The sequence below is a fragment of the Danio rerio genome, chromosome 13, assembly GCF_052040795.2.
Source record: "Danio rerio strain M-AB ecotype USA chromosome 13, GRCz13ab, whole genome shotgun sequence".
Taxonomy (NCBI): Eukaryota; Metazoa; Chordata; class Actinopteri; order Cypriniformes; family Danionidae; genus Danio; species Danio rerio.
In genome coordinates, this window is record NC_141033.1 from 10,482,728 (window position 1) to 10,510,274 (window position 27,547).

General features: G+C 37.9%; 1 protein-coding gene and 1 long non-coding RNA gene across 3 annotated transcripts in view; both read right to left on the reverse strand.

Annotated features, from left to right (window-relative positions):
* Positions 1 to 224: 224 nt before the first annotated feature.
* Positions 225 to 27,547, reverse strand: part of camkmt (calmodulin-lysine N-methyltransferase) — a 250,520-nt gene continuing 223,197 nt past the window's right edge. The window contains exons 10-11 of one of the 2 annotated variants that reach the window (XM_087279009.1): positions 19,977 to 20,108; positions 225 to 3,257 (exon numbers count right to left, since the gene is read on the reverse strand). In XM_087279009.1, coding sequence (XP_087135135.1) covers positions 3,165 to 3,257; positions 19,977 to 20,108 — 225 coding nt within the window. In that variant the 3' untranslated portion in view covers positions 225 to 3,164. Of the gene's footprint in view, positions 3,258 to 19,976; positions 20,398 to 27,547 lie in introns of both variants that reach the window. The other variant, XR_015505741.1, reaches the window with a different exon arrangement.
* On the reverse strand, positions 23,205 to 26,729 carry LOC147840999 (uncharacterized). Its single transcript, XR_015505744.1, has 6 exons — positions 26,604 to 26,729; positions 26,241 to 26,296; positions 25,647 to 25,706; positions 24,734 to 24,848; positions 24,358 to 24,469; positions 23,205 to 23,444 (listed from the first exon to the last, which is right to left on the reverse strand). It is a non-coding gene; the product is annotated as an uncharacterized LOC147840999 (long non-coding RNA).

A 27,547-nucleotide genomic window follows, 5' to 3' on the forward strand; every position in this document is an offset into this window, starting at 1 on the left:
TCTTTCTGATACCTTTTAAAGCCTTACAATTTTTTAGCTGTTTATTTCTTATAACCGATTTACTTTATCTTTGCTATCATGACAGTAAATAATATTTGATATTGTATAATAATTGCATTAAATACAATTTAAAAATGTTGGCGTTAATTATAATAAACATGAGCCATCACACTGCACATCAATTACACATTATGTGCCACACAAAAATGACTGGGACACAGGAGGATTGAAAACAATGATTTAATCACAGTCGTTACAAGCACCTGCAGTGTCAGTGAGAAACAATCACTTTGGACTCATCCGTGTTTTGTACAAATGTAATCACAGTGCTGAAGCGCACAGCCCTGAACAATTCACAACCACCCAAAGAGCTCTGAATGAGGTGTCACCAGCTCACCACCAGCACAAAACAACAGTGGAGAAAAGGTTACTGTGAGAAAGCCCTGTGTCAGAATAACAAACAAAATCAACAGATTTAACCGACAGAATCCATAAAATAGATATAGAGTTTAATATTTGAGCAAAATAATACTCTTCTGAATACAACAGAAATGCCACACATCAGAAAAAACAACAACATTGTTTCCTGTTAATTCAGTTCACACTTTTGGTGTTCGCACTTGTCAGGTTTAGTTTGATTAAATAGAATTTGAACCAAACAAACAGACTGAAACCACAAAATGTTTAAGGCTCAGTCTATTGAGTGGTTTGACTGGAATATGGCTGCAATACAGACCAAACACATTTAAACAAACCAAAAACAGAATATGATGTTATAAAATGTGGCTATTAAAAGGCTGTTTGTATGTAAAAACCCTGGTGTTGCTCAATACAGGCATCAGAAACACCTCTTGCAGCAGATTCTATATTATGTATGAGGCGGAGGAATTTTTTAGTGCTGTTTGACTCTTTTACACATTTTAAAAGGCCTAACAAAAGCACAAAACATTGTTTAGGATCTTTTGTAAGTTCTTAAGTCAAGAATTATGTCATGAAAGGCATTCTATTGTAAATAATAAAACGTATAGTGCGAACATTAAGTGAACCAGGACTAAATGTATCATTTCCGCTTTTGTACCAGACCAAACAAACCAAGAGAAGTAAATAGCAAGTGTGAACAAGGTCCAGTATACCTAAAAATGAAAATTAAGTCAAATATTGTAAATTTTTTTTTAAACTTTTTTCTCTCTTTCTTCCATGAAACATTTCTAGCGAGCGTTCAAGCTGCTCTTTTCCCATGCAGTAAAAGTAGATGGTGATCAGCGTCAGGTTTCTAAAAAATTTCAAAACATTAAATTATTTGACACAATTTAAAGCATTTGTGTGCAGAAAATACAAAATTTAAGCCATTATATCCTAAATCAGAGATACCCAAACTAGTGAGAACAACCTGAGGGAGAATTTTGGGGAGAATTTGGGTTAATACCTTACACACATGGTCATTTCTAATTTAACATAACCTTTGTTTGTTTTAATTTAAGCTACAAAAAACTAACTTTGATTAAATATTTCAATTATATGTTGTAAATTATTATTAGGATTCTTTTAATGAACATCCAGTTGCTCAACATCCAGTTGCTCAACACCACAACTCAGAAATCCTCAGAGAGCAAACCAAGGCAAAGACAGATGCAGCTTGACTAGTGTTTTTGGCGTTAAACTCAATTGTGCTATAAATGAAACTAATATCATTATAAAGTATATATATATATATATATATATATATATATATATATATATATATATATATATATATATATATATATATATATAAGCATTGCTTAATCTGATCATGTTTTCTATTAATGGATTTTATCAATGTTAATTTTGTTATACAGCTTGAAATACCTTCGGCCCACAACTCTCAATCAAGATTGGAATTTGGCCCCTAATAACAAAAAGTTTGGGCATCACTGCTCTTAACAATCCTGCATACAGTCTCTATCTACTTTAATTGCATGGAAAACAGCACATTCATTTTACTAAGATAAAAAGAAAAGCAAATTCATTTAAAAGAGAAAGTGGGGCTCTTTCGAGACCAGTTATCAAGATGCATTTGGGTGGGGAAGGATTAAAAAAAAAACCCCAGATGTAATGTCTTTAAATCACCGCAGTATGACTGTGGACGCATCATACCTATACACAATTGTCCAAACATCTTTCAAAAGATGATTTTAATCATAGGTGCCTTAAACAAATACAGTAATAAATTTATTTTTCAGTGTTCGTAAAACTAAAATTAATTAATATAACCTTATTGTAAAGTGTTACCTTTTATTGTTTGTTTGAATGCATTGTTAATTGCTGACCTAAACAGGCAATGAGTAAATGACACCATATTTATCATATCTGTGGTGAAATATATCTTTAAAGAAGAACAGTGCTGCGGGTCTTACCAGTAAAGCAGTGTGTAGTGACACAGTCAAGACATCAGTTCAGCAATTCTGGCCTGATCTGTCATATCTTTTCAGTTTTCGATGTGAGAGAAATTCACAGTGAAGCAAATAACATTCAGCGCAGCAGCAGAATCCATCTCAACCCTCCTAACCTTTGGTGTCAGAGTCAACCTCTGAGTGTAAATACAGAATCAGTGGCTAACGGTGAACTGAGAGCTGGTATCATTACAATAACTAGATCTCATGACCAAGACGGCCTCATTTACGAGGCCAACCTGATTAGCTGTATCAGCCTCCAGAGTCAAACTCATAAAATCATAAGGTTCTGCCCTGAATCATCATCATCTCTGATATCACGCATCCTCACAGGCATTGAATGAGTTCATATCTGAGCATCACATCCACAGCTTCTTTTGTTATTATGAGAGGGAGGGATGTGTTCTCCCTTCCCATTGAACGCATTTCACACTGGTGTTGCACAGTAAACAGGTCAAACACACACAGTGACTCACCTACATACATAGTTTGTTTTTCAAAGCATACACACACACACACACACACACACACACACACACACACACACACACACGCGGTAGTTAAAAAAAAGTTGAGGAGTGTGATAAGTGGCCGCTTAGCCCTGGTGCTCACACATACACACAGACATACGCACACACACACACATACAACCACACACACAGTGGCACAGGCGGGGTGGGCGGTACAGGAAGGCAGCCTGGCATGAGATGGCTTTGCCCAGTGGTGATCAGGTCAGATCAGGGCTGGACTGGACCCATGAGTAAGAGTCAGTAGAAGAGGATAGTGGATGTTCTCATCGTACACCTCCTTTCCCTCTTGCTGCATCTGAAACACAAGAGGAGGAGGGGAAAAAGTCACGTTATTATTCAAATATTATTATACTACTGCTCAAAAAAGCTAATACTTATGATAATTAACGAAAACAATGATTTAAAAATATAGAAAAAAGTACAAAATACCTTAAACGTTAACACTTTACTTAAATAGGGAGGTCATAAAATTTTTGGTTTGAAACATTTATAATAATGACGTGACACGTGATGAAAATGAATGAGATTTTATGCATGCTCATAATAACTGTCATTAGGTGTCATTTGCAAATTTTTGTCATTTTAAATGCAAGGGTGACACTGTTTGACATTACAACATGACAACTTGCATGACATAAAAAACTTGACATCATGTCAATTAGTACATACCAAGTCAACAAAACATCATACATTTGTGATGAACATGATTGTCATGAGGCCATTATAATTTGGCATGAATTTTATAACAGCGTCAATAAAGGGCACCTACATGTATATTAAAAAATCAACTTTTGTAAGCTGCTTGGACAGAACCGTGTGTAGATATAGTGTCTCCTTTCATTTTGGAGTGATATAAACACAAGTAAACATAAACAAGTCTCTTTTTTTAATTTCCTGATGTTATAATAGGACCCAAATCTTAGTGTTTTTGAGGCTCATCCACCACATGATGTTTTCCCCGCCCACCAAATTGATTGACAGACACTGTGTTTCTATATTATTCATTAATTCATTCTATTGTCGGCTTAGTCGCTTTATTAATCCGGGGTCGCCACAGTGGAATGAACCGCCAACTTATCCAGCACGTTTTTACGCAGCGGATGCCCTTCCAGCCGCAACCCATCTCAGGGAAACATCTACACACACACATACTTATACTCTACGGACAATTTAGCCTACCCAATTCACCTGTACTGCATGTCTTTGGACTGTGGGGGAAACCGGAACACCCAGAGAAAACCCACGCAAACGCAGGGAGAACATGCAAACTCCACACAGAAACACCAACTGAGCCGAGGTTCTAGCCAGCAACCTTCTTGCTGCGAGGCGACAGCACTACCTACTGCGCCACTGCGTTGCCGTTTCTATATTAACATGCAGTAAAAGCTAATATGTGTGTGTGTGACATTCATCATTTCAGAGAGGCTTGAATTAGCTCAAACACAAATACATCAAATAAACTTACTAGGTATTTTTGACTAATGAGCTGTATTTCAGCTTTATTTCTCTCTATCACTGACTGCTGTTTATCTGATGTGACGCAGGAGAAGCAGGCATGAATGTGAGGAAGGTGGATATGGAGAAGCAGCTTATTTACATTTAAAGCCAGAGGCTACACAAATAGCTACAATGTACTCCAAAATAGGCATATCCTAGAGTCTATAATATATTATCTGTTAGGTATTTTGAGATGAAACTTTACAGACACATTCTGGAGACACCACAGGCTTATCTTACATCTTGGAAAAGGGGTAAAATAGGGGCCCTTTAATACTCTGATACTCATATAGTGGTACAATTTGAATTAGTCATTAAAATGTCATTAAATGTCATTTGCTAATAATAAGGCTGTTATAAAATGATTGTATTGATAGCTTTCATGACACATTTTATTGATAAAAATCTGTTTTTCTAACGAAAAAAAAAATGTTCATGACACAATTGAAATGGTCGCATAACAGTCATGTTTATGACAGATTTATGACAAGTTATGGTGTCTTGGTAATGTCAGGTTGTCATGATAAACTCATTGACAAATTATGATGTATTTCAGGGATGTTTGCTTCAACACACTTACCTGTAGGTTTCAAACAAGCCTAAAGGACTCAGTTAGTTTGATCAGGTGTATGTTTAAATAGGGATAAAGCTAAACTGTGCCGAACCTGAGTTTGACACCCTTGATGAATTTGATTAAATCGAGTTGTCAACAAATACATCTCAAACAATGTCATCTTTGCATTTCAAGAGTTCACACTTAGCTGATGATTGATAATAAGCTAGTTTGGCATGCTGTCCCGGGAGAGAGCCCCGAGCTCAAAAGATCCTCGAGCCCGGAGCTCCCTCCCGTTGCAGGGCAAAAGGGGAGTTTGACTCGGGTAGATCTCGAGAACCCCCCCCCCCTCCCCCACTCCCACCTGCTGCGTAAGGTTTGCTAAGGTGATGTGTTGCAGACAGAATTGAATTTGGTGCTAATTTGGTTTAGTCAATTTACTTAGTCTCATGTTTTTGGGAGTGTGGGAGGAAACCGGAGGACCCGGGGAAAACCCACGCAAGCACGGGGAGAACATGAACTCTGCATGAAAATGCTGACCGGTTGGGTGGATACCCAAGTCGGAGGCATTTTTTGCTGTAAGGCCGCAGTGCTAGCCACTGGGCCACCGTGCTGCCCTGTAGAAAAGAGGAGGAGAAGGAGTGGAAGGGGGTATTGTTCAAAACGAAGATGACTAAAGGTAGGGCGTTTGGTTATTTATACTGGGTTAGGAATAGCCTGATTGGTGGTTCGTTCATTAGCTTGACTCGGGGCCAGCCGTGTCAATCATAAGTATGTGATCCTCTCGAAATTAGTTTATGAATAAACTTCACTTTAAATAAACACAACTTAACCAATGACACTTAATGACAGTTAAGCATAAAATCTAGTGTATATTCATGTTGTGCCTTTAAGTAAAGTGTTACCCTTAAAATGTATTAAAAAGCAAAAAAAAAAAAGAATAAAATAAAATTGTGTGTTTATAATGATATAGATTAAAGTTGATGTAATTTGATGTTTCAGCTACAGTGTTTATTTGAAACCAGCTTTACTTATTGTTCTGACACTTTAAAGAAAGAACATTCTATTTCTGCTGCATTTCATTTAAAAAAAAAACAAGAAAAAGAAGATCTTGGGAAATGCCTCTCTCTATTCGGATATGCGCTGTAAGAACTCCCGCTAACAAACAAGGACAAGCAGCAAGAGTCCCAGTAACTGCTTCATAATGGTCGCTTAGAGAAGAGGCGTCTGCAGAAAGAACTGCTGCACAATCTGCCCTGTGGCTCTGCTTTTGTGCCACAGTCTGAGCTCTAGAGTTGTGGCAGTAAACTCAATGTGCTGCCAGTCTTCTGTGCCCTAGAGCTCAGCCCTGTCCCAAACAATCAGATCCTCTGCCAACACTCAGTAAGAGAAACATGCAGTTCATTTAATAAAATAAGAGCCTCTAAACAGCAAACACAGCTGATGTGTGTTTGCATCACAGAGTAAGCCACACAATCATGACTACCACATTTCATTTAATTTGTGGGCAGGGTTTGAAAATGTAAAAGTTTTTCACTGATCAGCCAATTTCTAAACAAAATTCTAAATAATCTAAATTCAAATGCAATAACAAACATCAGAAATAAGCAGATTGTCAAAATAACAGCTATTTATTGTTTATTTCACAGAAGTTGCCAAAGTCATGCCCTAAAATATCAAGCCAAGATGGCAAGTATATACTGTAATATTACAGCATACACTCACCAGCAACTTAATTAGTTGCACCTGTCCAACTGCTCGTTAATGTAAATTTCTAATCAGCCAATCACATGGCAGCAACTCTACATGCATTTCGACATGTAGACATGGTCAAGACGATCTGCTGCAGTTCAAACTGAGCATCAGAATGGGGAAGAATGGTGATTGAAGTGACTTTGAACGTGGCATGGTTGTTGGTGCCAGACAGGATGGTCTGAGTATTTCAGAAACTCCTGATCTACTGGAATTTTCACGCATAACAATCTCTAGGGTTTACAGAGAATATCAGAAAAAAAGAAAATATCCAGTGAGCGCCAGTTCTGTGGGTGCAAATGCCTTGTTGATGCCAGAGGTCAGAGGAGAATAGCCAGATTGGTTCGAGCTGATAGAAAGGCAACAGTAACTCAAACAATCACTCGTTACAACTGAGGTATGCAGAAGAGCATCCTCTAAAGTAGCACTTTAATCTTCATATTTATGCACTTCTCAGGTGATACATCACCATCAGGCACTATAAGCTGCATCTGCTTTTTTATTGTAGATGCAGGTTTATTTAACAGCACAGGGTCATAAAAAACGCCTGTGGATACAACAAAAAGATACTGAATTACTTGTAAGTTACACAGCAGTTCCAAAGCAAAACATCCAGTAACCAGGATGTTTAAGTTTCCCTGAAATTTGACTGTGGCAATGTTTTATTACTTTAATAGCTGTACTTATGATAGTTCAAATATGTCCAATGAGTGACAATAAAAGGTAATGCAAGGGTTTTCCAAATACGAGGTGGCCACCTCCATCAAATTTTGTACCACATTTTTAACAAAAATCAGGCTGGCAGTCATGGCTTCCGACAGACCCCAAGTGAAACTCAAGCACTAGTCATGTGTTTAAATACATTTAATGTTAGACTTTTTATATATGATAATGTTTTACTTGATAGGATTTCAAATATATTGTATAACAGCAGTAGCAAAAATGTCATGAACAGGATCCCACCTCCACCTCATTTTGAGCCAGGAAAATCCCTGGTTAATGCGTTTTACATTATTTTACTCCCTAAACTAAACCCTACCTTAAATCTAACCAATAGTCACCACAAAATAACATATTTTTTTTCCCTGTTTCCACCCGGTATAAACATGTTTTAACAGTGATGTGATCCCAAGTGGTCAGCTATGATGCATTACCACTTCCACCCTATTAACATGCATTCAAATGGGTCTCTTGTGACCACTTGTGCTTGGGTTTTTCCACTTATTACATCACATAACCATTGCAGGAGAGTTCAGTGAGATGCACAAGCAGTTTGAATGAGTGAACCCATGTTACATGGCTTACAAGTGAGAGGCTTACAAGACAGGCTTCATGATAGATTAAATGACACATTTATTTATTTACAGGTATGTGCAACACATTATTCAAAACTTTAAAGGGTTTAGATCATTGGTCTCAAACTCAATTCCTGAAGGGCCGCAACCTGGTTAATAGCCTCTAGTAGTCGTGAACATCTTGATTAGTTGGATCAGCAATGTTTGATTAGGGTTGAACCAAAACTGTGTCGAGCTGCGGCCCTCCAGGAATCCAGTTTGAGGCCTATAGATTCATTTGCTTATAACCAAGTGCCTCAAAAACACTAGCTGTGTCCCAAATGGCACACTATACACTTCTGCACTATATACTTATGCACTCACACACTCCACAGCATCGAATATAAATGTAGTGTCTTCCCAATTGGAACACTAATGTTTTTTTCACAAAGCGAAATTCATACCATTTTCCAGATGACGGTTGCCAAATTAATTAAATAAATAACCAAACTACCAAATAATGCCTGCCATGAGTATAACCGCATTCACCATCGGGAGGTGATATAATCACTCTCGTAGGAGGATTTTGGGGAGTCATTGAGATCTACCTGAGCTCAAACTCCCCTCTCGCCTTGCAACGGGAGGGAGCCCAGAGCTCTCCCCCGGGACAGCATGCCAAACAAGCTTTATTATCAATCGTCAGCTAAGTGTGAACTCTTGAACTATTATTTATCCTTCCTATTCACAAAGATACACAAGTTACTAGTGCAGGATGTGTTTCTGTTGTTAATGCTACACATTGATAATACTTTAACACTAATTAGTGCTGGACAGAAAATAATCACAATTATCCACATCCAAAATAAAAGATTTTTTTGACATAATTGAATATAGTATATTGTAGTATATAAATAGTATTTAATAGTATATATAAACACAAACAGCCTTGCATGTATTTGAGAAAATGTTTATTTATATTTAGATATAAAATAAGTCTATATGATACAAATTATAAATAATTTTTAAATATCTATTGAACAAAACAGTTTTGTTTGTTATGTAAAAACACACTTTTAAATTGTACGCAATTAATCATTGTACAGCACTAATTCTAATTTTATATTTGACACATATTAAAGATTTAACAGTTAATGGTTTGTGCTCACATGCTTATTATTTTTACATTTTTACATTTTAGGAGGAATAAAACCGGCGGCGTGGTGGTGCAGTGGGTAGCGCAATCGCCTCACAGAAAGAATGTCACTGATTCGAGCCTCAGCTGGGTCAGTTGGCATTTCTGTGTGGAGTTTGCATGTTTTCCACATGGGTTTCCTCTGGGTGCTCCGGTTTCCCCCACAAGTCCAAACACATGCGCTATAGGTGAATTGGGTAAGATAATTGCCTGTAGTGTATGTGTGTGAATGGATGTTTCCGAGTGATGAGTTGCTGGAAGGGCATCCGCATCATAAAACATATGCTGGATAAAATGGTGATTCATTCTGCTGTGGCGATCCCTGTTTAATAAAGGGACTCGAAAATGAAAATGAATGAATGAGGAATAAAATGCCATACATGGTTTCAACAACCATATGCGCTTACTGTAGACCTGTCTAGTTTTAGAATGCATCCCAGACCACCTCCTATAATAGACTGAGAATTATATCCATCTCAATTGTGTTTTGGTGGGCAGCTACACCTGCACTTTTTAATATTCTAACAGTTATCCGAGTGAACAGAAACAAAATTAACAAAACAAAATGAGTAATCAAGGCTACACCATTTCCACATTAAACTGAATGGCCTCTTTCAGGCAGAACTTCGTGAATTATAATAAGCAGTATCTTTGACGTCTGATGTATCAAAACATCCCTTTGGACTCAAACTGATAGAATAAACCATTATAAATTAACACGGAATTCTGTATAAACACTACTTGGATATTCCCATATGGACAAACTCTCTCCTCCTGCCTTACTCTAACATTCACTTCATCCTCACTGTGTCTTGAGATAAAATAAAAGCAGATAAAAGGCCACTCTCTTGCCCTTGATGTGCGTTATCTCTCTCTCCACCCCTCGACACAGCAGCCAGTGTTTGAACCCGTGACCTCTCTGTAATCGGGGCAGGCAGCCGACCAACACTAAGCCCAATGAGAGGACCAACACATTCACACCAGCCCAGACGAGAGAAAGTGAAGTGTATGTTCAAATCAGCTGACAGAAACCTGCAATGTGGACTACAGGCAACCTAAATGTTCAGTAAACAGCAAGGGAACAAATGCACACTTCACAGGATTCAAATAGGAAAATTGCACAATGTCTTAGTATTTCAAAAAAATTGGATCAATTCATGCCATTTTTTTTTTATATAAAGGTATAGTGAGGGTAAGACATGTACTTTTTCATTAGCAGGCAGTAATTGCAATGCGCAGTTGAAGGCAAATCTATTAGCCCTCCTGTGAAATGTTTCTTTCTTAAATATTTCTCAAGTAAAGTTTAACAGACAAGGACATTTTCACAGTATTTCGATTTTAACAAAAATCGTCTCGTAAAGTCTTATTTCTTTTATTTTGGTTGTACAACAATTTTGAAAGACAATTTTTATCAATATTATTCTCCCCTAAAAAAAAAAAAAAATACACAATAACTTTCCATTATACTATTATCCTGGAAAAATAACTAGACTTTGTACTGTCTTTCAAGGTAAAGACAAAATAAGTTAGTCTAATAGAAATTAGTTCATAAAGCTACTATGTCTAAAAATTAATAATAAAAAAATAATAAAATATTATTAGAAATTCTAATAATAACTAATTCAGGAATTCTAAAGCTGAGTTCCCACTACGAACAACTTGCAGTGGCAAAGTGACAAGCGACCATTAAAGCCTCATTCTCACTACGAGCGACTTGCAGCAGCAAAGCAACAAGAGATCGTCCTTTTAAATGGAGAGTGCGCGACTTCTGGCGACCTCTGTCTTCATGAGCGTCAGCGACCGTTGGTGGCCAAGTGGGCTTGTTGAGCGATAGGACGAAGTTGAGAATCCTTCAACTTTATGCAAATGTAGAGTGACTTTCTTGAGCGACAGCCAATAGGAGCACCAGTAGAGCTCACATGATCCTCTCTCAGTTCCTGCAGTGGCCTGTTGTATTCCCCGTGCTGTAGACCAGGGGTTCCCAAACTATTTAGGCCGCGACCCCTAAAATGACAATGCCAGTGACTCGTGGCCCCCAATATCCTCTGAGGTGGTTATAAATACAGAAACCTTGCATGCAATGGCGCACACACACCAATGGACCCAAGTCTATTCTTCTTTTAATTTTTTTTTATGTATGAGAGCTGTAAATGGGCCACGAAGTTTAACCAGGTGTTATGAAATCTGCAGCATCTGACGCTATTGCTGTGTCTTTAATACAATGCAATTACCCCAGGGGTTACAATCCAATAGAAGTAGTAACTATAAGCTACTATAGTAACTACATATGGTATAAACGACTATTCTTTTCTCTTCAGAAGGTTGTGGATAAAATAAGGTAATTCTTATGGTTTAATAAAAATAAATAGATTTTTGGAAACCACCAGGCGACCCCCCTTCATTGTTCCGTGACCCCTCGGGGGGTCCCGACCCCCACTTTGAGAACCATTGCTGTAGACCTACACAGACCTGCATTTGCAGCAGATAAATAGCCGCAATGACAGAGGACACAATTTTTTTCTTGATCATCTTTGTAATTAGGCATTTCATCTACTGATTCCATTTATATTTAGTGTTTTCTCTGAACAACGTTTACTTTCAGCAGCACTTAAACTCATTCGCTCTCTGATAATAAGACCAAAAATGTTACCTTTGCAACCCAAAAGTCGGAACGCCCACTATAGATCTAAATCGTCACCCAGTGCGACAGGCAACTACAAAGTCTCTGCTAGTGTGAATGAGGCATAATAATGTTGACTCTGCAGCTCTGCACAGTTTAGTTCCAGCTCTAATTAAACACACCTGATCAAACTAATTGAGTCATTCGGGCTGCGTCCGAAACCGCCTACTACTCAGTAGGTACTGCATTTGAATTTAAACATACTCAGCCGTTAGAAAAGTATGTTCTCTACAGTATGAATGTGAAAAGTATGAATGGAATTCGGACGTACTACATCCACTATTTTGTCATGGTCACGTGACCTACCTGCGTCAGTTGCGTCGCCACATTTCCATTCATGAATTCTCTTGTGGGGCATTATGGGATAGCGCAGCATGCATCGGATGCGCACTCCAGAATCTTGCCGGAAGTAGTAAGTCATCCGGGTACTTCTCGCATACTGATTTTCGATTTCTATGAATTCGGACATACTACTTGGCTCACATACTGATTTTAGCGTACTATATAGTATGGAAGTATGCGGTTTCGGACCCAGCCTTAGGCTTGCTTAAAACCTGCAGGTAAGTGAGTTGGGCAGGGTTGGAACTAAACTATGCAGGGTAGCGGGCGTCCAGGAACTGAGTTTGACACCTCTGCTTTACTTGATGCTAAATAAATCATTCTTCACTGATTTTTTCAAGAAACATTTCTTATTTATATTGTTATTCCAATTATTACCATAAATTCAAAGTAAAAAACAAACAAACAAACAAACAAACAAACAAACAAACAAACAAACAAACAAACAAACAAACAAACAGTTGCATTGCTATTTGTGTAATTGAGGGGAACTATTAATACAAGGTATCAAAAAGAACTTCATTTATGTAGAAAAAAAATCTTGTAAAATTATAAAGGGCTTTTCAATATCTTTGGATCAATTGAATGCGTCCATGGTGAATCAAAGGATGAACACATTTCTCATTGTCCAACAAGGGTGTAGATTTGGCATGGACGAAGGGCAAATGCCCCCACTAATATCCACCAATTACTGAAATGTCCCCACCAATAACTCAATCATCTTCAAAATGAAATAATGCGCCTTTAACCCTAAGTAACCTAGACATGCAGGAAGTATTAAATCACATTCTCTTGTGTGCTGTCTCCCCCAAACACATAAGGACAGCGTGATTGGCTGGGCCTTTTTCTCTGCTGTCAAGTGACTGACAGCTGTAGCTACATGTGTTTCGAATGTGAGAACTTAAGCGCCAAAACAAAGACATTTTCCAGTCCTTCTTCACTCTGCACGGAGTGGCCATAAGGAGCTAATTTTCACTTAAAGTCACTTAAATAAAGTTCGCTATGAAACCACCATTATAATAATAACCAAGGCTGTGCAAATAACAAAAAAATTGCCTATCTTTCGTTTATGAAAAACAACATAAGGTAAAATGGTTTTAAAATTGCATCATATTCTCTCTAAATTTCTCTACATTCATACCTCCTCAAAGCCTGATTGCAGTAAAACCATGTAATTGACTTTTGCAGCACGAGATGTGCTTTAATTATTTTTCACTTTTTCAACACATTTCTAAACATAACAGTTTTAATAACTCATTTCATATAACTGATTTATTGTGTCTTTGCCATGATGACAGTACATAATATTTTACTAGATATGTTTCAGGACACTAGTAGTAGGAATGACGTTACCTCCCGATCAGGACTCTTTCTTAGCTTTAAACAGAAACAGCATTGCGTGTGGCATGCCATCACTTTTTTTTTTGTTGCAGAGACTCTATTAGTTAAATGCCAGCAAATGACAATACGGAAGTAGCTTAAAGCAAAAAGCACGAGTATGTCTGTGGTCTGGAGGTATTATAAAGTTTATGACGACAATATTGCCATAGCACACTATGAGATATGTATTCTAATGATTGCCTGCCGTGTATTGTATTGCTGTTTGGTTTTATATTATATTTTTATTAATTACTGTTTCACTAAAGTCCAAAAGTGAAGAATTGATGTTATTCATAACTAAATTGGTAAAGCTACCTCACAGAAGTGTTCTGTTTGTTAACAGAGTTGTTGAGAGTTAAAATAAGGTGAATTAAAAAAATAAAAAATAAGGAACATCCTGGATCTGTTTCTTTCTTTTCTTTATTCTTTTTATGTATTGTTGAAGTATTGGATCAGATTCTGGTTTCGGTAGATACTCAAAATCAAATGACTCGAACTCAAGGGCAAAAAAACCTGATCGGGATATCCCTAACTAGTAGTCAGCTTAAAGGGCAATTTAACAGCTTAACTGGGTTAATTAAGTTAACTAAGCAGGTTAGGGTAATTAGGTAAGTCATTGTATAATGATGGTTTGTTCTGTAGACAATCGAAAAAAAAATAACATAGCTTAAGGGGGCTAATAATATTGACCTTAATATGGTTTTAAAAAAATAAAAACTGCTTTTATTCTAGCCAAAATGAAATAAATAATAAGAAAAAAATATTTTCGGAAATACTGTGTAACTTTCCTTGCTTTATTACACATCATTTGGGAAACATTTAAAAGAGAGAAAAAAAATTCAAAGGGGGGCTAATTTTTGTGACTTCAACTGTAGGCCCCACTGATGTCAAAACGAAATCTACGCTCTTGTTGTCCAACTTTTCTCATCTGCCACAACTGTCATGACGTCGGTGTTCCAAAAGCACAAAAGCACAACAGACATGCTCTGTTCAGCCTCAAGTGAACACTGAGTTGATGCCCTGTGAACTGGAACACAGCTAACCAAGTTAAAATTGCGAAACAGAGACTAAGTCTAGGAGGCCAGAAGGAAAACGAGAGAGAGAGAGGGAGCAATAAAAGTGTTAGCGAGTGATACAGCAAAGAAGCTTAGAAAAAGAGAGAGAGAAGAGAGAGAGAGAGAGGAAGGGGGAAAAGGCAGCAAGCTCGCAAAGGTGAAAAGTTTAACAAGCAAAGCTGTTCCTCCTGATCACAGCCTGCTAATCAGCTTCATGGGTGGCTGGATAAATCGGCTCCTACTTTTTAATCGCGCGGCAGCCAAGATGCAAGTCATTTATTTTATTGCTGCTTTTCCCTCCCTCTCCGCCTGCTTTCTGCGTTCTTAAAAAAAAAAAAAGGAAAGTCGAGCTGGATGCTCACGCTACAGGCCCCAGAAATGGATAGATTTGTGTGTGAAATGCGCAGAGAGCAGATACGGCCCAGACAGACAGCTGGAAGTTGGGAGGATGTCGAGAGATTAAGTTAATGTGTGCATGTATATGTGTGGGAGTGGACGGGGGACGTCTGAATTAAAATTCATGACTCTCTTCGCAACCATTTGAGTAACAAGATTAAGATGGCCGAGTAGAAAATAGCTGCATTATCAGGCGGCTTGCAGTCCTCCAGCTGCTGGTGCTCTATTCCAGAACAGTGGGGATAAGAGGATAACACACAGCCCCCTCGCCACGTCCCCACACCGCTGAGAGCCCCATCCGCTGCCGGACGGCCTGCGCACACTGGAGGGAGGGAGGAGATTTGGGGTCTTAAAGGAAACACTTCAATCTCCAAGACATCAGAGGCTGGCTGGAGGTGAGGAGCGGCAGACAAGCGCAATAATAGAAGACTGAAGGAGGTGGAGCATGCGACGCATTGTCTGCCGTGCGTTCTCTTTGTGCTCTCGGGTCTGTACCTTCACACTCGCAGGGGGCAGGGTGTTCATCAGAAGATAAGAAAGAGGAATTAATCACTTTGAGATATGATGAGGGCACTTGAGCTCGCCCCTCGTATCACACACACAGCTGCATGAACCTGTGACAGTCAGCGAGAGTAAAGACGCACACATGCGACTGCGAACAGCGGGACTCTTGACTCAGCGATCTCGGCCCCTCGCTGCTCATGTCATTATCCGCACAGAAACGCAGTAGGTGGTCTCTCTCCTAAAGATCCCGCTAGACTTCAGGTGCATCGGGGCAACACAATGACGAGGTGACTGCATTAGCTGCTCGTGTGTGCGTGCAAATGGGCAAGCTTGGCACCGTTTTTGACTCACCTGGGTAACACTTATAGGTGCGATTTCACACGTTTCGCAATCATCGGCTACTGCAGATGTGCAAAATGGTCCACAGGTGTGAGAGGATTTCTGCTCGGCTATAAATAAGATTCAAAGGTTACTCACCTCACTTGTTTGTGGCGGTTATCAGGGTTGGAGACAATGTTGCATTCTAAGGGATCCCCTTCAATTAATTGTGTGAAGTGAGATTGAACTGGTCACATCCCAAGAAAGACATAAATATGTTCTTCCTCCCCCTTTGGTGCAAATATGAAAACACTTATTAAATTTAGAGTGGCACCCACACAAGGGTTTGACTTCATAACAATAATGTAACAGCTAGTACATACAGAAAAGCTAGTCCATGCTTTCATGACTTCAAGGCTGGATTACTGTAATGCTCTGTTTGCTGGCTGCCCAGCATCCTCTATGAACAAACTTCAGCTAGTGCAAAATGCAGCTGCCAGAGTTCTTACCAGGTCTAAAAAATATGATCATATCACCACGATTTTAACCTCTTTACACTGGCTGCCTGTTCAGTTTCGTATTGACTTTAAAATATTGCTTTTTACCTATAAAGCTTTAAATAATCTAGCTCCTGTTTATCTAACCAACCTTCTGTCTTGCTACAATCCAACTCGCTCTTTAAGATCTCAATACTCAGGGCTTCTGGTAGTACCGAGAATAGCATCAATCCAAGACCAGCGACAAGATGAGTTTCCATAATCCTGGACCAGGCTGTATCCTGAGCAGCTGCTGTAGTGGTCATGGAGGAGTGGAGAGTATGAGACTGAGTCCTGTGATGCTCCAGGGACAGACAAGTCTTCGCTGAGGTCCATCTTTCTCCAGCCTCCGGGTTCTAGACTGCAGCACTGCACAAGATGTTTGGCCAGAGGAGAAATGGTCGTGCCCAACCGAGCCTGGTTTCTCTCTAGGTTTTTTAATTCATCACTTTTGCCACTTGGTGAAGTTTTTTCCTCGCCGCTGTTGCCACTGGCTTGCATGGTTTAGGATCTGTAGAGCTGCGCATCGTTGGATTTGCTCTGGTGTTTGGACTCTCAGTGGTGATTATTAAACCACGGTGAATGGAGCTAAACTGAACTGAACTTAAACACTGAAAACTGGACTACACTGTTTCAATTTACTATGATCTTCTATTAGAAGCTGCTTTGACACAATTTACATTGTAAAAGCGCTATACAAATAAAAGGTGAATTGAATTGAACTGAATTGAATAACAGGCATTAACAATGGGTGCTCTTCCACTGCATGGTATAGTGCTGTTGGGTTCAGTAACTTTTAGGGGCTTTTCCGCTGAGTTCAATACCTATTATAGTTGAACTCAAAATGAATAGCCCTCCTGTGAATACAGTCATGTGAAAAAATTAGGACACCCTACGAAAGCTTGGGTATTTTGTAAGGTCATTTAATATATGGTTGTTTAATCTCATCTTTAACAATGCTAAAATATTAAGTGGGAAACTATATATTTGAAAAAGTTAATAAGTTTAAGTATCTAGCATCAGTGATTTCTACAAACAACAATCTAAATCAAGCAACCCGGGCTCATTGTGGAAACGTAGCCCCGCGGACGTTTCTGCGGACCACGATTTACGTCCCGGGAGGTACGCATTTAAGCGGTGAGAGGCCGCTGTGCGCGCTTTTTCGCGTCTTGGGCACCTCTCGGGAGCGCGCGCCGTTCGCGCCCCGCACCGTTCTCGCGCGAAAAGCCGCCCTCCTCTTCCTCCTCCTCCTCCTTCCCTAAACCCGAGCGACGGTTCACAAAAGCCGTCCAGAAAAAAAAAAGCAAAAGTCCTCGTCTTCGATTTCGACCGTGTTTTCGGATCCCGCCGCGTTCTCGCCCTTATTTTTCGGATTCCGTTTTTCGTCTTACCTGATTTCCGGAACCGCTGTTCCCCGGACTCGATCCCGGTCGTCGTTCCCGCGGCCGGCTCCTCCTCCTCCGGGGCCTCCGCTCCGCTGACACAACACTGTGAGCTAAGCGGACAAACTGGTTGCATCGGGAAAGCCCTCCACTCGGAGGCGAGCCGTCGGCCGGCGAGCGCGTAGAGGAGGGGCGGAGCGGCGCCACACCACACCGCCCCGCACATTCGCTCGAAAAAAACTAAACGCGACCTTACGTACCTCCGGCCACGTAAATCGCGGTCTCCAGAAACATACGCGGGGCTACGTTTCCAGAATGAGCTTGGGTTGAAATCAAAAAGTGATACAGAGACTTGCCTCTGCAAATAAAAGCTATTACGGATTCATGAAGTACATGAAGAACCGTTCACTGCCTAGACGGACAAAGATAACCCTCTATAAAGTCCTGATTCACCCAGTCCTGGCTTATGGATCAGAAACGTGGACAATGACAAAAGCCATAGAACAAAATCTCTTAGTTTTTTAAAGAAAAATTCTGAGGATAATATATGGCCCAATAAAAGACAATAATCAATGGAGGAAACGTCACAACAATGAGCTTGCAGCCTTGTATAAGGAAATTGATATAGTTAAATATATCAGACTTGCAAGGCTAAGGTGGGCAGGACACGTCATACGTATGGATGAAAATGCCATTCCAAAAAAAAAAAATCTTCAGCACTGACCCGGTAGGCAAAAGAAAAGAAGGCCTAAACCAAGATGGCAAGACTGCATTAGCAGTGAGGCCAATGTTTTAGGAATAAGGATCTGGTGGGCAGTTGCCTGGGACAAAGAACATTGGCGGAAATTACTTGAGGCAGCCAGAATCCAGAAATGGGCTGTCGCGCTAAGGAGGATGATGATGATGATGATGATGATGAAGAAGATAAAATATTAAGGTAACATAACTAAACTATTAAACTGAAAATAAAAATCCTTTTCTAGATCTTCTGTAAATGGAAAAAGTTAGGACACCCTACCCCTTAATAGCTAGTGTTACCCTCTTTGGCTGAAATAACTGCATATTATCAGACAAACTGTGAACATTTCCTTGCTCTGAAAAAATTCAAAGGTGGGCTAATTATTCTGACTTCAACTGTATATCCAGAAAAATGTTATTTATTATGCATGTCATGCCAGTATTTGGCCTTTACTTTCTAAAGTGACACTATGCTCCAGCACACATTGTTGATTTGTTTGTCACACACACACACACACATCTCTGTATGGACTAAATAACTATACAATAATGATTGTTTCTTAAGTTCATACACACTGTCAACCCTTAAAACAACATAACTCAAATTGCAGTCCTACAGAAATACATTTCACCCTACAGAAAACAGTACACAGGGCCCCATTTTTACAGACTTTTTGTAAGAGCATAAAACTTTTCACTTTAGTTTCTGTATAAGGTTTGTTCATGCTTATTAAGGTAAAACTAAGAGAGAGAGAAAAAACTTTTCGCTCCAGGGCTTCTGTGTACACCATAATTCTACATTTCTGTTTCCTTCTCTCTTTTTGTTCCCTCTCGACTGACGGCTCTAAATTCAAACACTCTTTCCTCGTATAGCCACAATGACCCCTCAGTGTTTTTCTGCCCAGCTATGTCCATCACTTCAGAAATAAAGTTCCAATCACTCAGCTCTAGAGTCCTGCTGACAGGCCCATTTTCCTCAGGCATAGGCAGGGCTGCCACTGTTAGGCCTGTGGGGCATAATGGGTCCTCACAGCTTCTTCGGTAACCAAAAATGGCAGCCGTGCCGGTGCTATCGGTGCCAGTTAACCAGCTGGATGGCACAGCTGCTTTGACCTGGGTACGGTATTTGTGCTTTCAGGCAGGGGGAAAGGAGTCGCACCCCGTCCCATTTATTTAGAGTTTCTTGGAAAGACAGCTTTTGAGTTTTAAGAGTCCATTTAGAGCTTAAGCTACAAACTCCGCTTTCCTGTTCCTGCTGATATAGCACAGTGTACTTCGGGGAAATGTTCAAAGTAGAAATGTACTGCACGGACAATAGCCGTAGCCGAAGCAGTCAAACTTAACACTGTGTTTTTCAACTTTTCAACATTTACACACACACTAAAGGAAAAAAAGCCACACGCACAAACTTCACACACCTTTAGATGAAGGTCCCACAAGTGTGAGTCGTAGTTATCGTAGCGGCACACTCTCAGGCCTACGCTCTCTGCCAGTCGGCTGAATTCTGCCAGTGTGTCTCCTCTGGTAGGGGCAAATACTAGAGCCGTGCCCTAAAGAGACAAAACACACACAAACACAGTGTTGAGAGATTTAACTTTACAATTAACAAAATGTGGTAACATATGATAAGTAAAAGTGACTAAATGTAAAAGGGTCTAAACTTTAAAACATATTTCAAGAGTTCACACTTAGCTGATGATTTATAAAAGCTTGTTTGGCATGCTGTCCCGGGAGAGAGCCCCGAGCTCAAGGGCTCCTCGAGCCCTGGGCTTCCTCCCGTTGGCAGAGCGAGAGGGGAGCCTGAGCTCGGTGGATCTCAGAACTCCCCTGCTGCGGTAGCTAAGGGAACACAAGGGGTTAGACAAAAGCTTGATTGTTATGTATGTTGAATGTCTTTGGATGGTGGGAGGAAACCAGAGAACCCGGGGAAAACCCACGCGGACACGGGGAGAACATACAAACTCCTCACAGAAACACCCACCGGTCCTGTGGAACCAGGGCCGGCAGTATTCTTGCTATGGGGCTCAGAGTGCTAACCACTGGGCCGCCGTGCCGCCCAATCAGAGGTTAAGGAGGAGAATAGGGGAGGAGGGGGGTTTCTTCCAAACGAAGATAAAGTGAACTGAAAACTGTGGCTATAGTAGCTTAGGGCTCATATGATTGGAAGATAGTGATTAGCAAATGCGAGACCGGCCGTGATAAATCATAAGCACGTGATCCTCTCAAAATTAGTTTATGAATAAACTTCACTTAGAAGTCTGTAAATGATAAAACAAACATCTTAATTAACAGTTAACCAAAATTAATAAACACCTTAAGTAATATTTGCTTGCTCTTTACCTTTTACAGTGCATATAAAATATGTTTCCCCAAAGAAAGTACTAGTTATATAAAGTAAATACTAGAGCCGTTATGTTAACACCTTCATTTGATTAAATAATCGTGCAAAAAAGGCTAATAGGATTACTGTATGTTTGTCAGTCGGTGTCGCACCACAGACGATCGAGACAGAGATTATCAAAAACACTTTATTTCATTTACAAAAACGCACTTACTAGAGAAACAGGAACATGAAAACTTAGGTAGAACATGAAGTGTTGACAATTCAATACCGGACAATAAACTAAACTTAAGCAGGAGTATAAATAGACAGGAGGTGACACAACAGGTGGAACTCATGATCACTAAGAAACAGCGCGAAACAGGACAAAAGGGGTCACATGACAGCACATGGTTCACGGCACAACATTACATCACATGACACAACACAACACAGACACACCAGATATGTGACAAAGCTATGTTATGTTCAACTGAAAGGGCAGAAAAATGTTTTGGTGCAATATCTGCTTAATCTTCACCAAACGTCATTTTAAATGTTATTTTGGGGTAAATTACTCATCCAACATTAATGTGCAAATAAAAGTGATTACAGGCGACGCAGTGGTGCATTAGATAGTGCTGCCACTTCACAGCAAAAAGGTCGCTGGTTCGAGCCTCTGCTTGGTCCGTTGGCGTTTCTGTGTGGGGTTTGCATATTCTCCCTGCGTTTGCGTGAGTTTCCTCCGAGTGCTCCGGTTTCCCCCACAGTCCAAAGACTGGGGTTAAGTAAAATGAGGCAATACCAGAATTTCATGAATGTTACGCATGAAGAAAAACAGCCATAGTCAAAATTAGTGATAAATAAAGGAGGTTTGCTCCAAATTGAAATACCTTTCGAACTACTAATTTATGTGTAGAATAGATCCATTCTGTGATACTTTTATAAAACATTTATTTTGCTTAATACTTGTTGCTATCCACTGCCATTACATACATGCATGATAACAGAACATGAACATTTCTGCTTTTCCAGTCTGAGAAAAAAAGACAGGCATACAACACTGTAAGCGAGTATTTTTGTATTATTGTCTTTGGGTAAACTATGAATAAATCTTTGTATCCCTTTACTAAACACTTCACTTCATCCATTTTATTGAGCATTTGAAGTTAAGTCACTCTTAAACTTCTAAAAAAAAAACAAAAAAAAAAACTAAAAACTCTAGTTTATTACTTAAAGGCGAGTAAAAATCATAATACACAAAATAAACATAAAAATATAAACTAAAATCCTGGGTCCCACTTTATACATTCAAAATTATTTTGGCTACTTATTTAAAATGAGCTGAAGCAACACAGTTTTTCAGATTTCTTTGGAACAATTTAATTGTTTTATGTTTATTCAACCTAAATTTTAAGTTCAATTAACTTAAAAGGTTAACTTAATCGATTTGTGTTAAGATGTGTGAGGGGATTGTGCGTAATCCAGCAGTTTTTACAGTGCATTAAGTGGTCTACTAGGTACTATGTTAAGTATACTATAACTACTAGGTACTTACAATACAAAAATAAAGATTTTACTTATATATATATATATATATATATATATATATATATATATATATATATATATATATATATATATATATATATATATATATATAGATAGATAGATAGATATACAAGTATATTTTTACATAATGGGTTGATACTATATTGCACAACACCTATGGTGCTATTGCAGTGGGACACAAATAAGGTTTGGGACGGATTGGATAGTTTAATATATAAATATAGATGTAAAACTAAATAAACAATTTATTACCAATGTAATTACACAATTTTTAAAATATACTTACAACCTAAAAACAAGTATATAATAAGTGCATTCTATCAAATTATTAATTTGAATGTACACTGTAAACGATTTCTTGTTAAATTAACAGTAAGTTACTGGCAACAATTATCCAGTAGCTGCTGTATTTCATAAAACAGTAACATTACTGTAATACTAATTACATTAGTATTACATTTACTGTAAAATGTAATACATCATTTTACTGTTGTTGATTTTTACTGTAACACCAATTACAGTAGTGATACACATACTGCAAAACTGAAAACAGTATTTTATTGTACATTTTTACCATGAAGAACTACGGTATTTTAACATTACTTTCATTATTACTGTATAGTATTTTACAGTTATTAAATGTTATTTTATTTTATTTAATAGTGCTACTTTATAATGGGTAAAAATTTTCAAAAATTGCACAAGTGTTATTTTACCTGTTCAAGAAATACAAGAAAAATAAAGAAACTGAAACTTTAACTTCACAATAAAGGTTTATTGTGTAAACCATGCTAAAACAGTGGCAATAATTCAATATAACAAAGCAACAGAACACTAATAAACAATTGATCATTAAAACCAGTCAACAATTAATGCATCAAAAATTATTACAATTTTAAAAACAGGTGAAAATACTGCTACAAGACAGGAAATGATGAAGGCCAAATGATGTGGAAAGGGACAGTGAAAAAGGGCAGGAGCACTTCTGATGATCCTGCAAAAATGACCAGCAAAATCAATCACTGAAGTAAAAACTAATCATCCCTCAAACCATTTAATTCATTCAGAAACGAAACACTGCACTGTTGTTTTTATATATATAAAGATCAGCGGGCATTGTTCTTGAAGATCGCTAGTCAGGTGTCCACACAGGTGTGTAAAAAATAAAGTCTCATCTTAACTTAATGTCCGACTCTGTATAGCTCGAATATCTGATTCCATGATCACACTACTAGTGCTTCCATGGATTTAAGAGGGGTGAACACAGTTCATTCTCACTTTAAGATAGTCATATTTAAAATTAAATAAATAAAAATAATCTAATTTAACGTGACTAATGTTAATTAAATACTTTTAGGCTTTTAACACGTATAAATCCACTTCTAACTTACAGATAAGATTGCGTAAAAGAACATGAAAGCCGTTGGTGATTTTTTTAAATAATGCTAATGATGAGTTACTGATATTTGGTTTGCATAAAACAAAGTAATCACTAAGCATTCATTTTTGGCAAAATCTGCAGAGAGGCTCAGCGACACGAGGAAATGTGTTAAAGTTGAGTAGAGAACTAAAGAGCAGTCTAGCCTACTTCATGAAATGTTTGTGGTAATATTCTGCTGACAATTTATATTACTGTATTTCAATATGCAGCAGTGATGGCATGTCAGCAAGACAAATAAACATTTTATCGAGTCATTTCATACAATTTATTTATTTATATACAAACCCTCTAGTGACATTTCCTCAAACTAAATCATCATAACGTTACTGTGCACAGCATCAGTAAAACGTTGAGAATAGTTTAAATACTTAATTTTTTAAAACAGTCACTGCTGATTAGAAATTAACATTAAAGCTAAGCTTACAGAAATCCTGTATGCATGACAATATAAAGATGTATTACTCACTGATGTTAAAGCACTTCCAGGTCATCAGAGATGTAGACAGGACAGAATATGTGCTATCAAATGAGCTCTTGTGCAGCCTTTGTTGGACATCCAGGTAGTATGTTCACCCACACTGTAAGAAACAAAAACAGAAACAATTTATTAAAATGTGAGGGATAGTAAACATGTTTGGTCTACAGAGAGAAGAAAATGTTTACTTTAAGCATTGATCCTAATGAAACTATTTCTCAACTACATTTAACCTTATCACGGAAACAGCATTTTTGAGCTTTTAGACCAGGGGTGCTCAACCTTGTTTGCTTTAAATTAGAATTAAAACAATAAATCTCTATGTCAAATAAAATACTTCAGATCTAAATAAAGCAGGTGCTTTTACCTAAAGGTTCCTTCCCTCCAGTTAGTTTGGCTGCAGATCCCTCCACATCTGTGCTTTATTCGGTTCTTGTCTTAAGAGTAACTGGTGTCGCATTCCAGGTCCATCACAATCTGGGCTAGAAGGACAATATGACAAAAGACAAGACACATATAAATAAGTCTCAGAATAAAATATTTAAAGGAATAGTTTACTATTTTGCCACTATTTACGTGTTTTAAACTAGTTTGAATTTCTGTTAAACACTAAAGCAGATATTTTGAAGAATGTTAGTAACCAGTAACTATTGACATCCATATTTGAACCAAATTTCTTTAAAAAATACGAGTTTGTGTTCAACGGAACAAATTAAATATATAACTATTTTGAAATAAGTGGAGGATCCCAAAGATGCTATTATTTTCATTTTGGGGTGAACTGTCCCTTCAATTCAAGTGTCAAGCAATAGTCATAAAAACTGATGTGTCGCTTGAGGAAAACTAAATCAAGTATATTCTTTGAACAAGCAGAATCATTATGCCATTGTATTCAGTGATTCTCTTTTACATTTTCCCACTATAAAACGATAGCTTCAACATGCAATCCATGTTAAGACAAAAATGAATAGCATAAAATAACATATTGAACTAAACTTACAGTTTCCAGGCTGTTTGAAAAAAAAAAAAAAACACATACGCCCAGTAAAATTGCTAATAAACACAAAGACAACAGTTATAGAAAAAAATGTTTGTCTAATATTTACTCAGCACTTGGTAGGCAAATAGCATAGCCGTGGCTGTTTTAACACCAGATTTTTTTTTATCTTAGGAACTGCTGGAAGAAGAAAAAGAGGTTGTACATGAAACTCCTCACAACAAATCTGAGAACAACTTGACATTTAAAAATCTAATCAAAATGAGGAAGACATCAACATTACCTTGAATAATCAAGTGAGGAGTGATTGGTAGCATCAGTTTTTCAACATCAATTACTGTAGCTGAAAAACAGATAAATATAATAAGAGTAAAATAAGACTTAACATTAATTAATCTAAATCTATGGTACAACCATACCAATCTGTACAAGGTTAAAATACATTTGTACACAAATCATTCCCTGACCCCATCAATTTCTCTTAGAATAGGATGGATATATATATATATATATATATATATATATATATATATATATATATATATATATATAGTGATAATGACTTTGGCTTATATCTGTGTACTCAGAACGTACACTCACCTCAGGTACACCTGAACATCAAAAATTAAATGTACAATTAATGACACACTATACATCAAGCTCATTAACATTATTGAGAAATAGACAATTAATATGTATTTTGTTAATATTAAAGTTAGCTTAAAATAATTCAACTGCATTTAATTTTCAGCTCCATTTAATAAAACAGTTAAGACTCATTTCATTATAAGTTTAGTTTAAATAACTGACTTACAGTTGAAAAATTTTACCATAATGATAGCTTAGTCATAATGACTATGTGAAGACCAGAGCTTACCTTAACGGTAAAGGTTTAACTTTTCATGGTGACTTCGCCTTCATCTCAGTGTTGTGCTGAAATAGAGAATGCATTAATGCAGTTACAATAAGTTAGTTATGTTTTTTTTCAGGTAACTTAACGTATGGTCAAAAACTCACTCAAGATAAACTCACTGTATCTAATACCTCGCAAACACTACAATGACCGCCTGGCGTCAGTTATTTCTTGTTTAAAATACCGTTTGTTAACGGATAGCGTGACATAACATAAGAACCTACAACTAATGTCACTTGGTTAATTCTTTTAAATTACACACACAATACACAGAAATATATACAAAACAATCCTTTAACGGACAGAATTTGACTTTAAAACACTTACCGAGGATGAATTCGCTGGATGAAAGACGACAGGTGAATTTCAAATTAGGAGAGCCGTTGCCTGCATGTCGAGTCGTGTCCGTTCGGTTCTATGAATCGGCTCCTTAGTGAACAGTAAAGAATCGAATCCGCCTAAAACCGATTCCTTGTTGTATATGATTCATTACTATTTCGTTAAACTGCTTGGCCACACGCATTTATACACTAATTATACACTAATTGCATATTGCTGAGTGTGCTTGTGAACACGTGTGATCAAATAATTCCCGAGCAAACGGTTCAATTCGGTTCAATACGATTCAGAGTCGCTCGAGTGCTGAACCGAACCAGTGCAAACGTGATATTGATTACAATATAGTAACATTGTTTTTTATTCATTTTACCAGCGAAATTATTACATATATCTGACCTTGAAAATACGAATAAAGTTCGTTTGAAGTGTTTTGAGAATTATATATAAATATATATATATATATATTTTTCTCCCAGAATTCATTTCACATCAACAAGCAAATGGTAATGGCGGATGAGAAAGCCCAGCTAATATTATAAATATTGCGTTTAATATGTCACGAAATGAAATTTTAACAGTGTTTCATGCGAGAATGTAGTTCTTACAAACTCAAATCTGTGGTTTATTTATAGATATCATGTGTAAATTTTAAGCGTGCTTTGCCGATAGCGGAGATTCTGACCTCCAGGGTGTCCATCATCACTCATGTATCCGGCGAAACGAGGTTATAATCGGCTAGACATGTGAGACTTCCCCCAGTCTTAGATGGCTCTATAATGAATGTGTTATGAAATTTAGTTTTAACCGTTTTTCATGCGGGAATGTAGTTGTTTTAAACTCAAGTCTGTGGTTTATTTATAGAGATGGTGGGTATTTTAAAATATTGTTTTGAAAATGCGGAGATATGTGACCTCCATGGTGATGACGAGTGC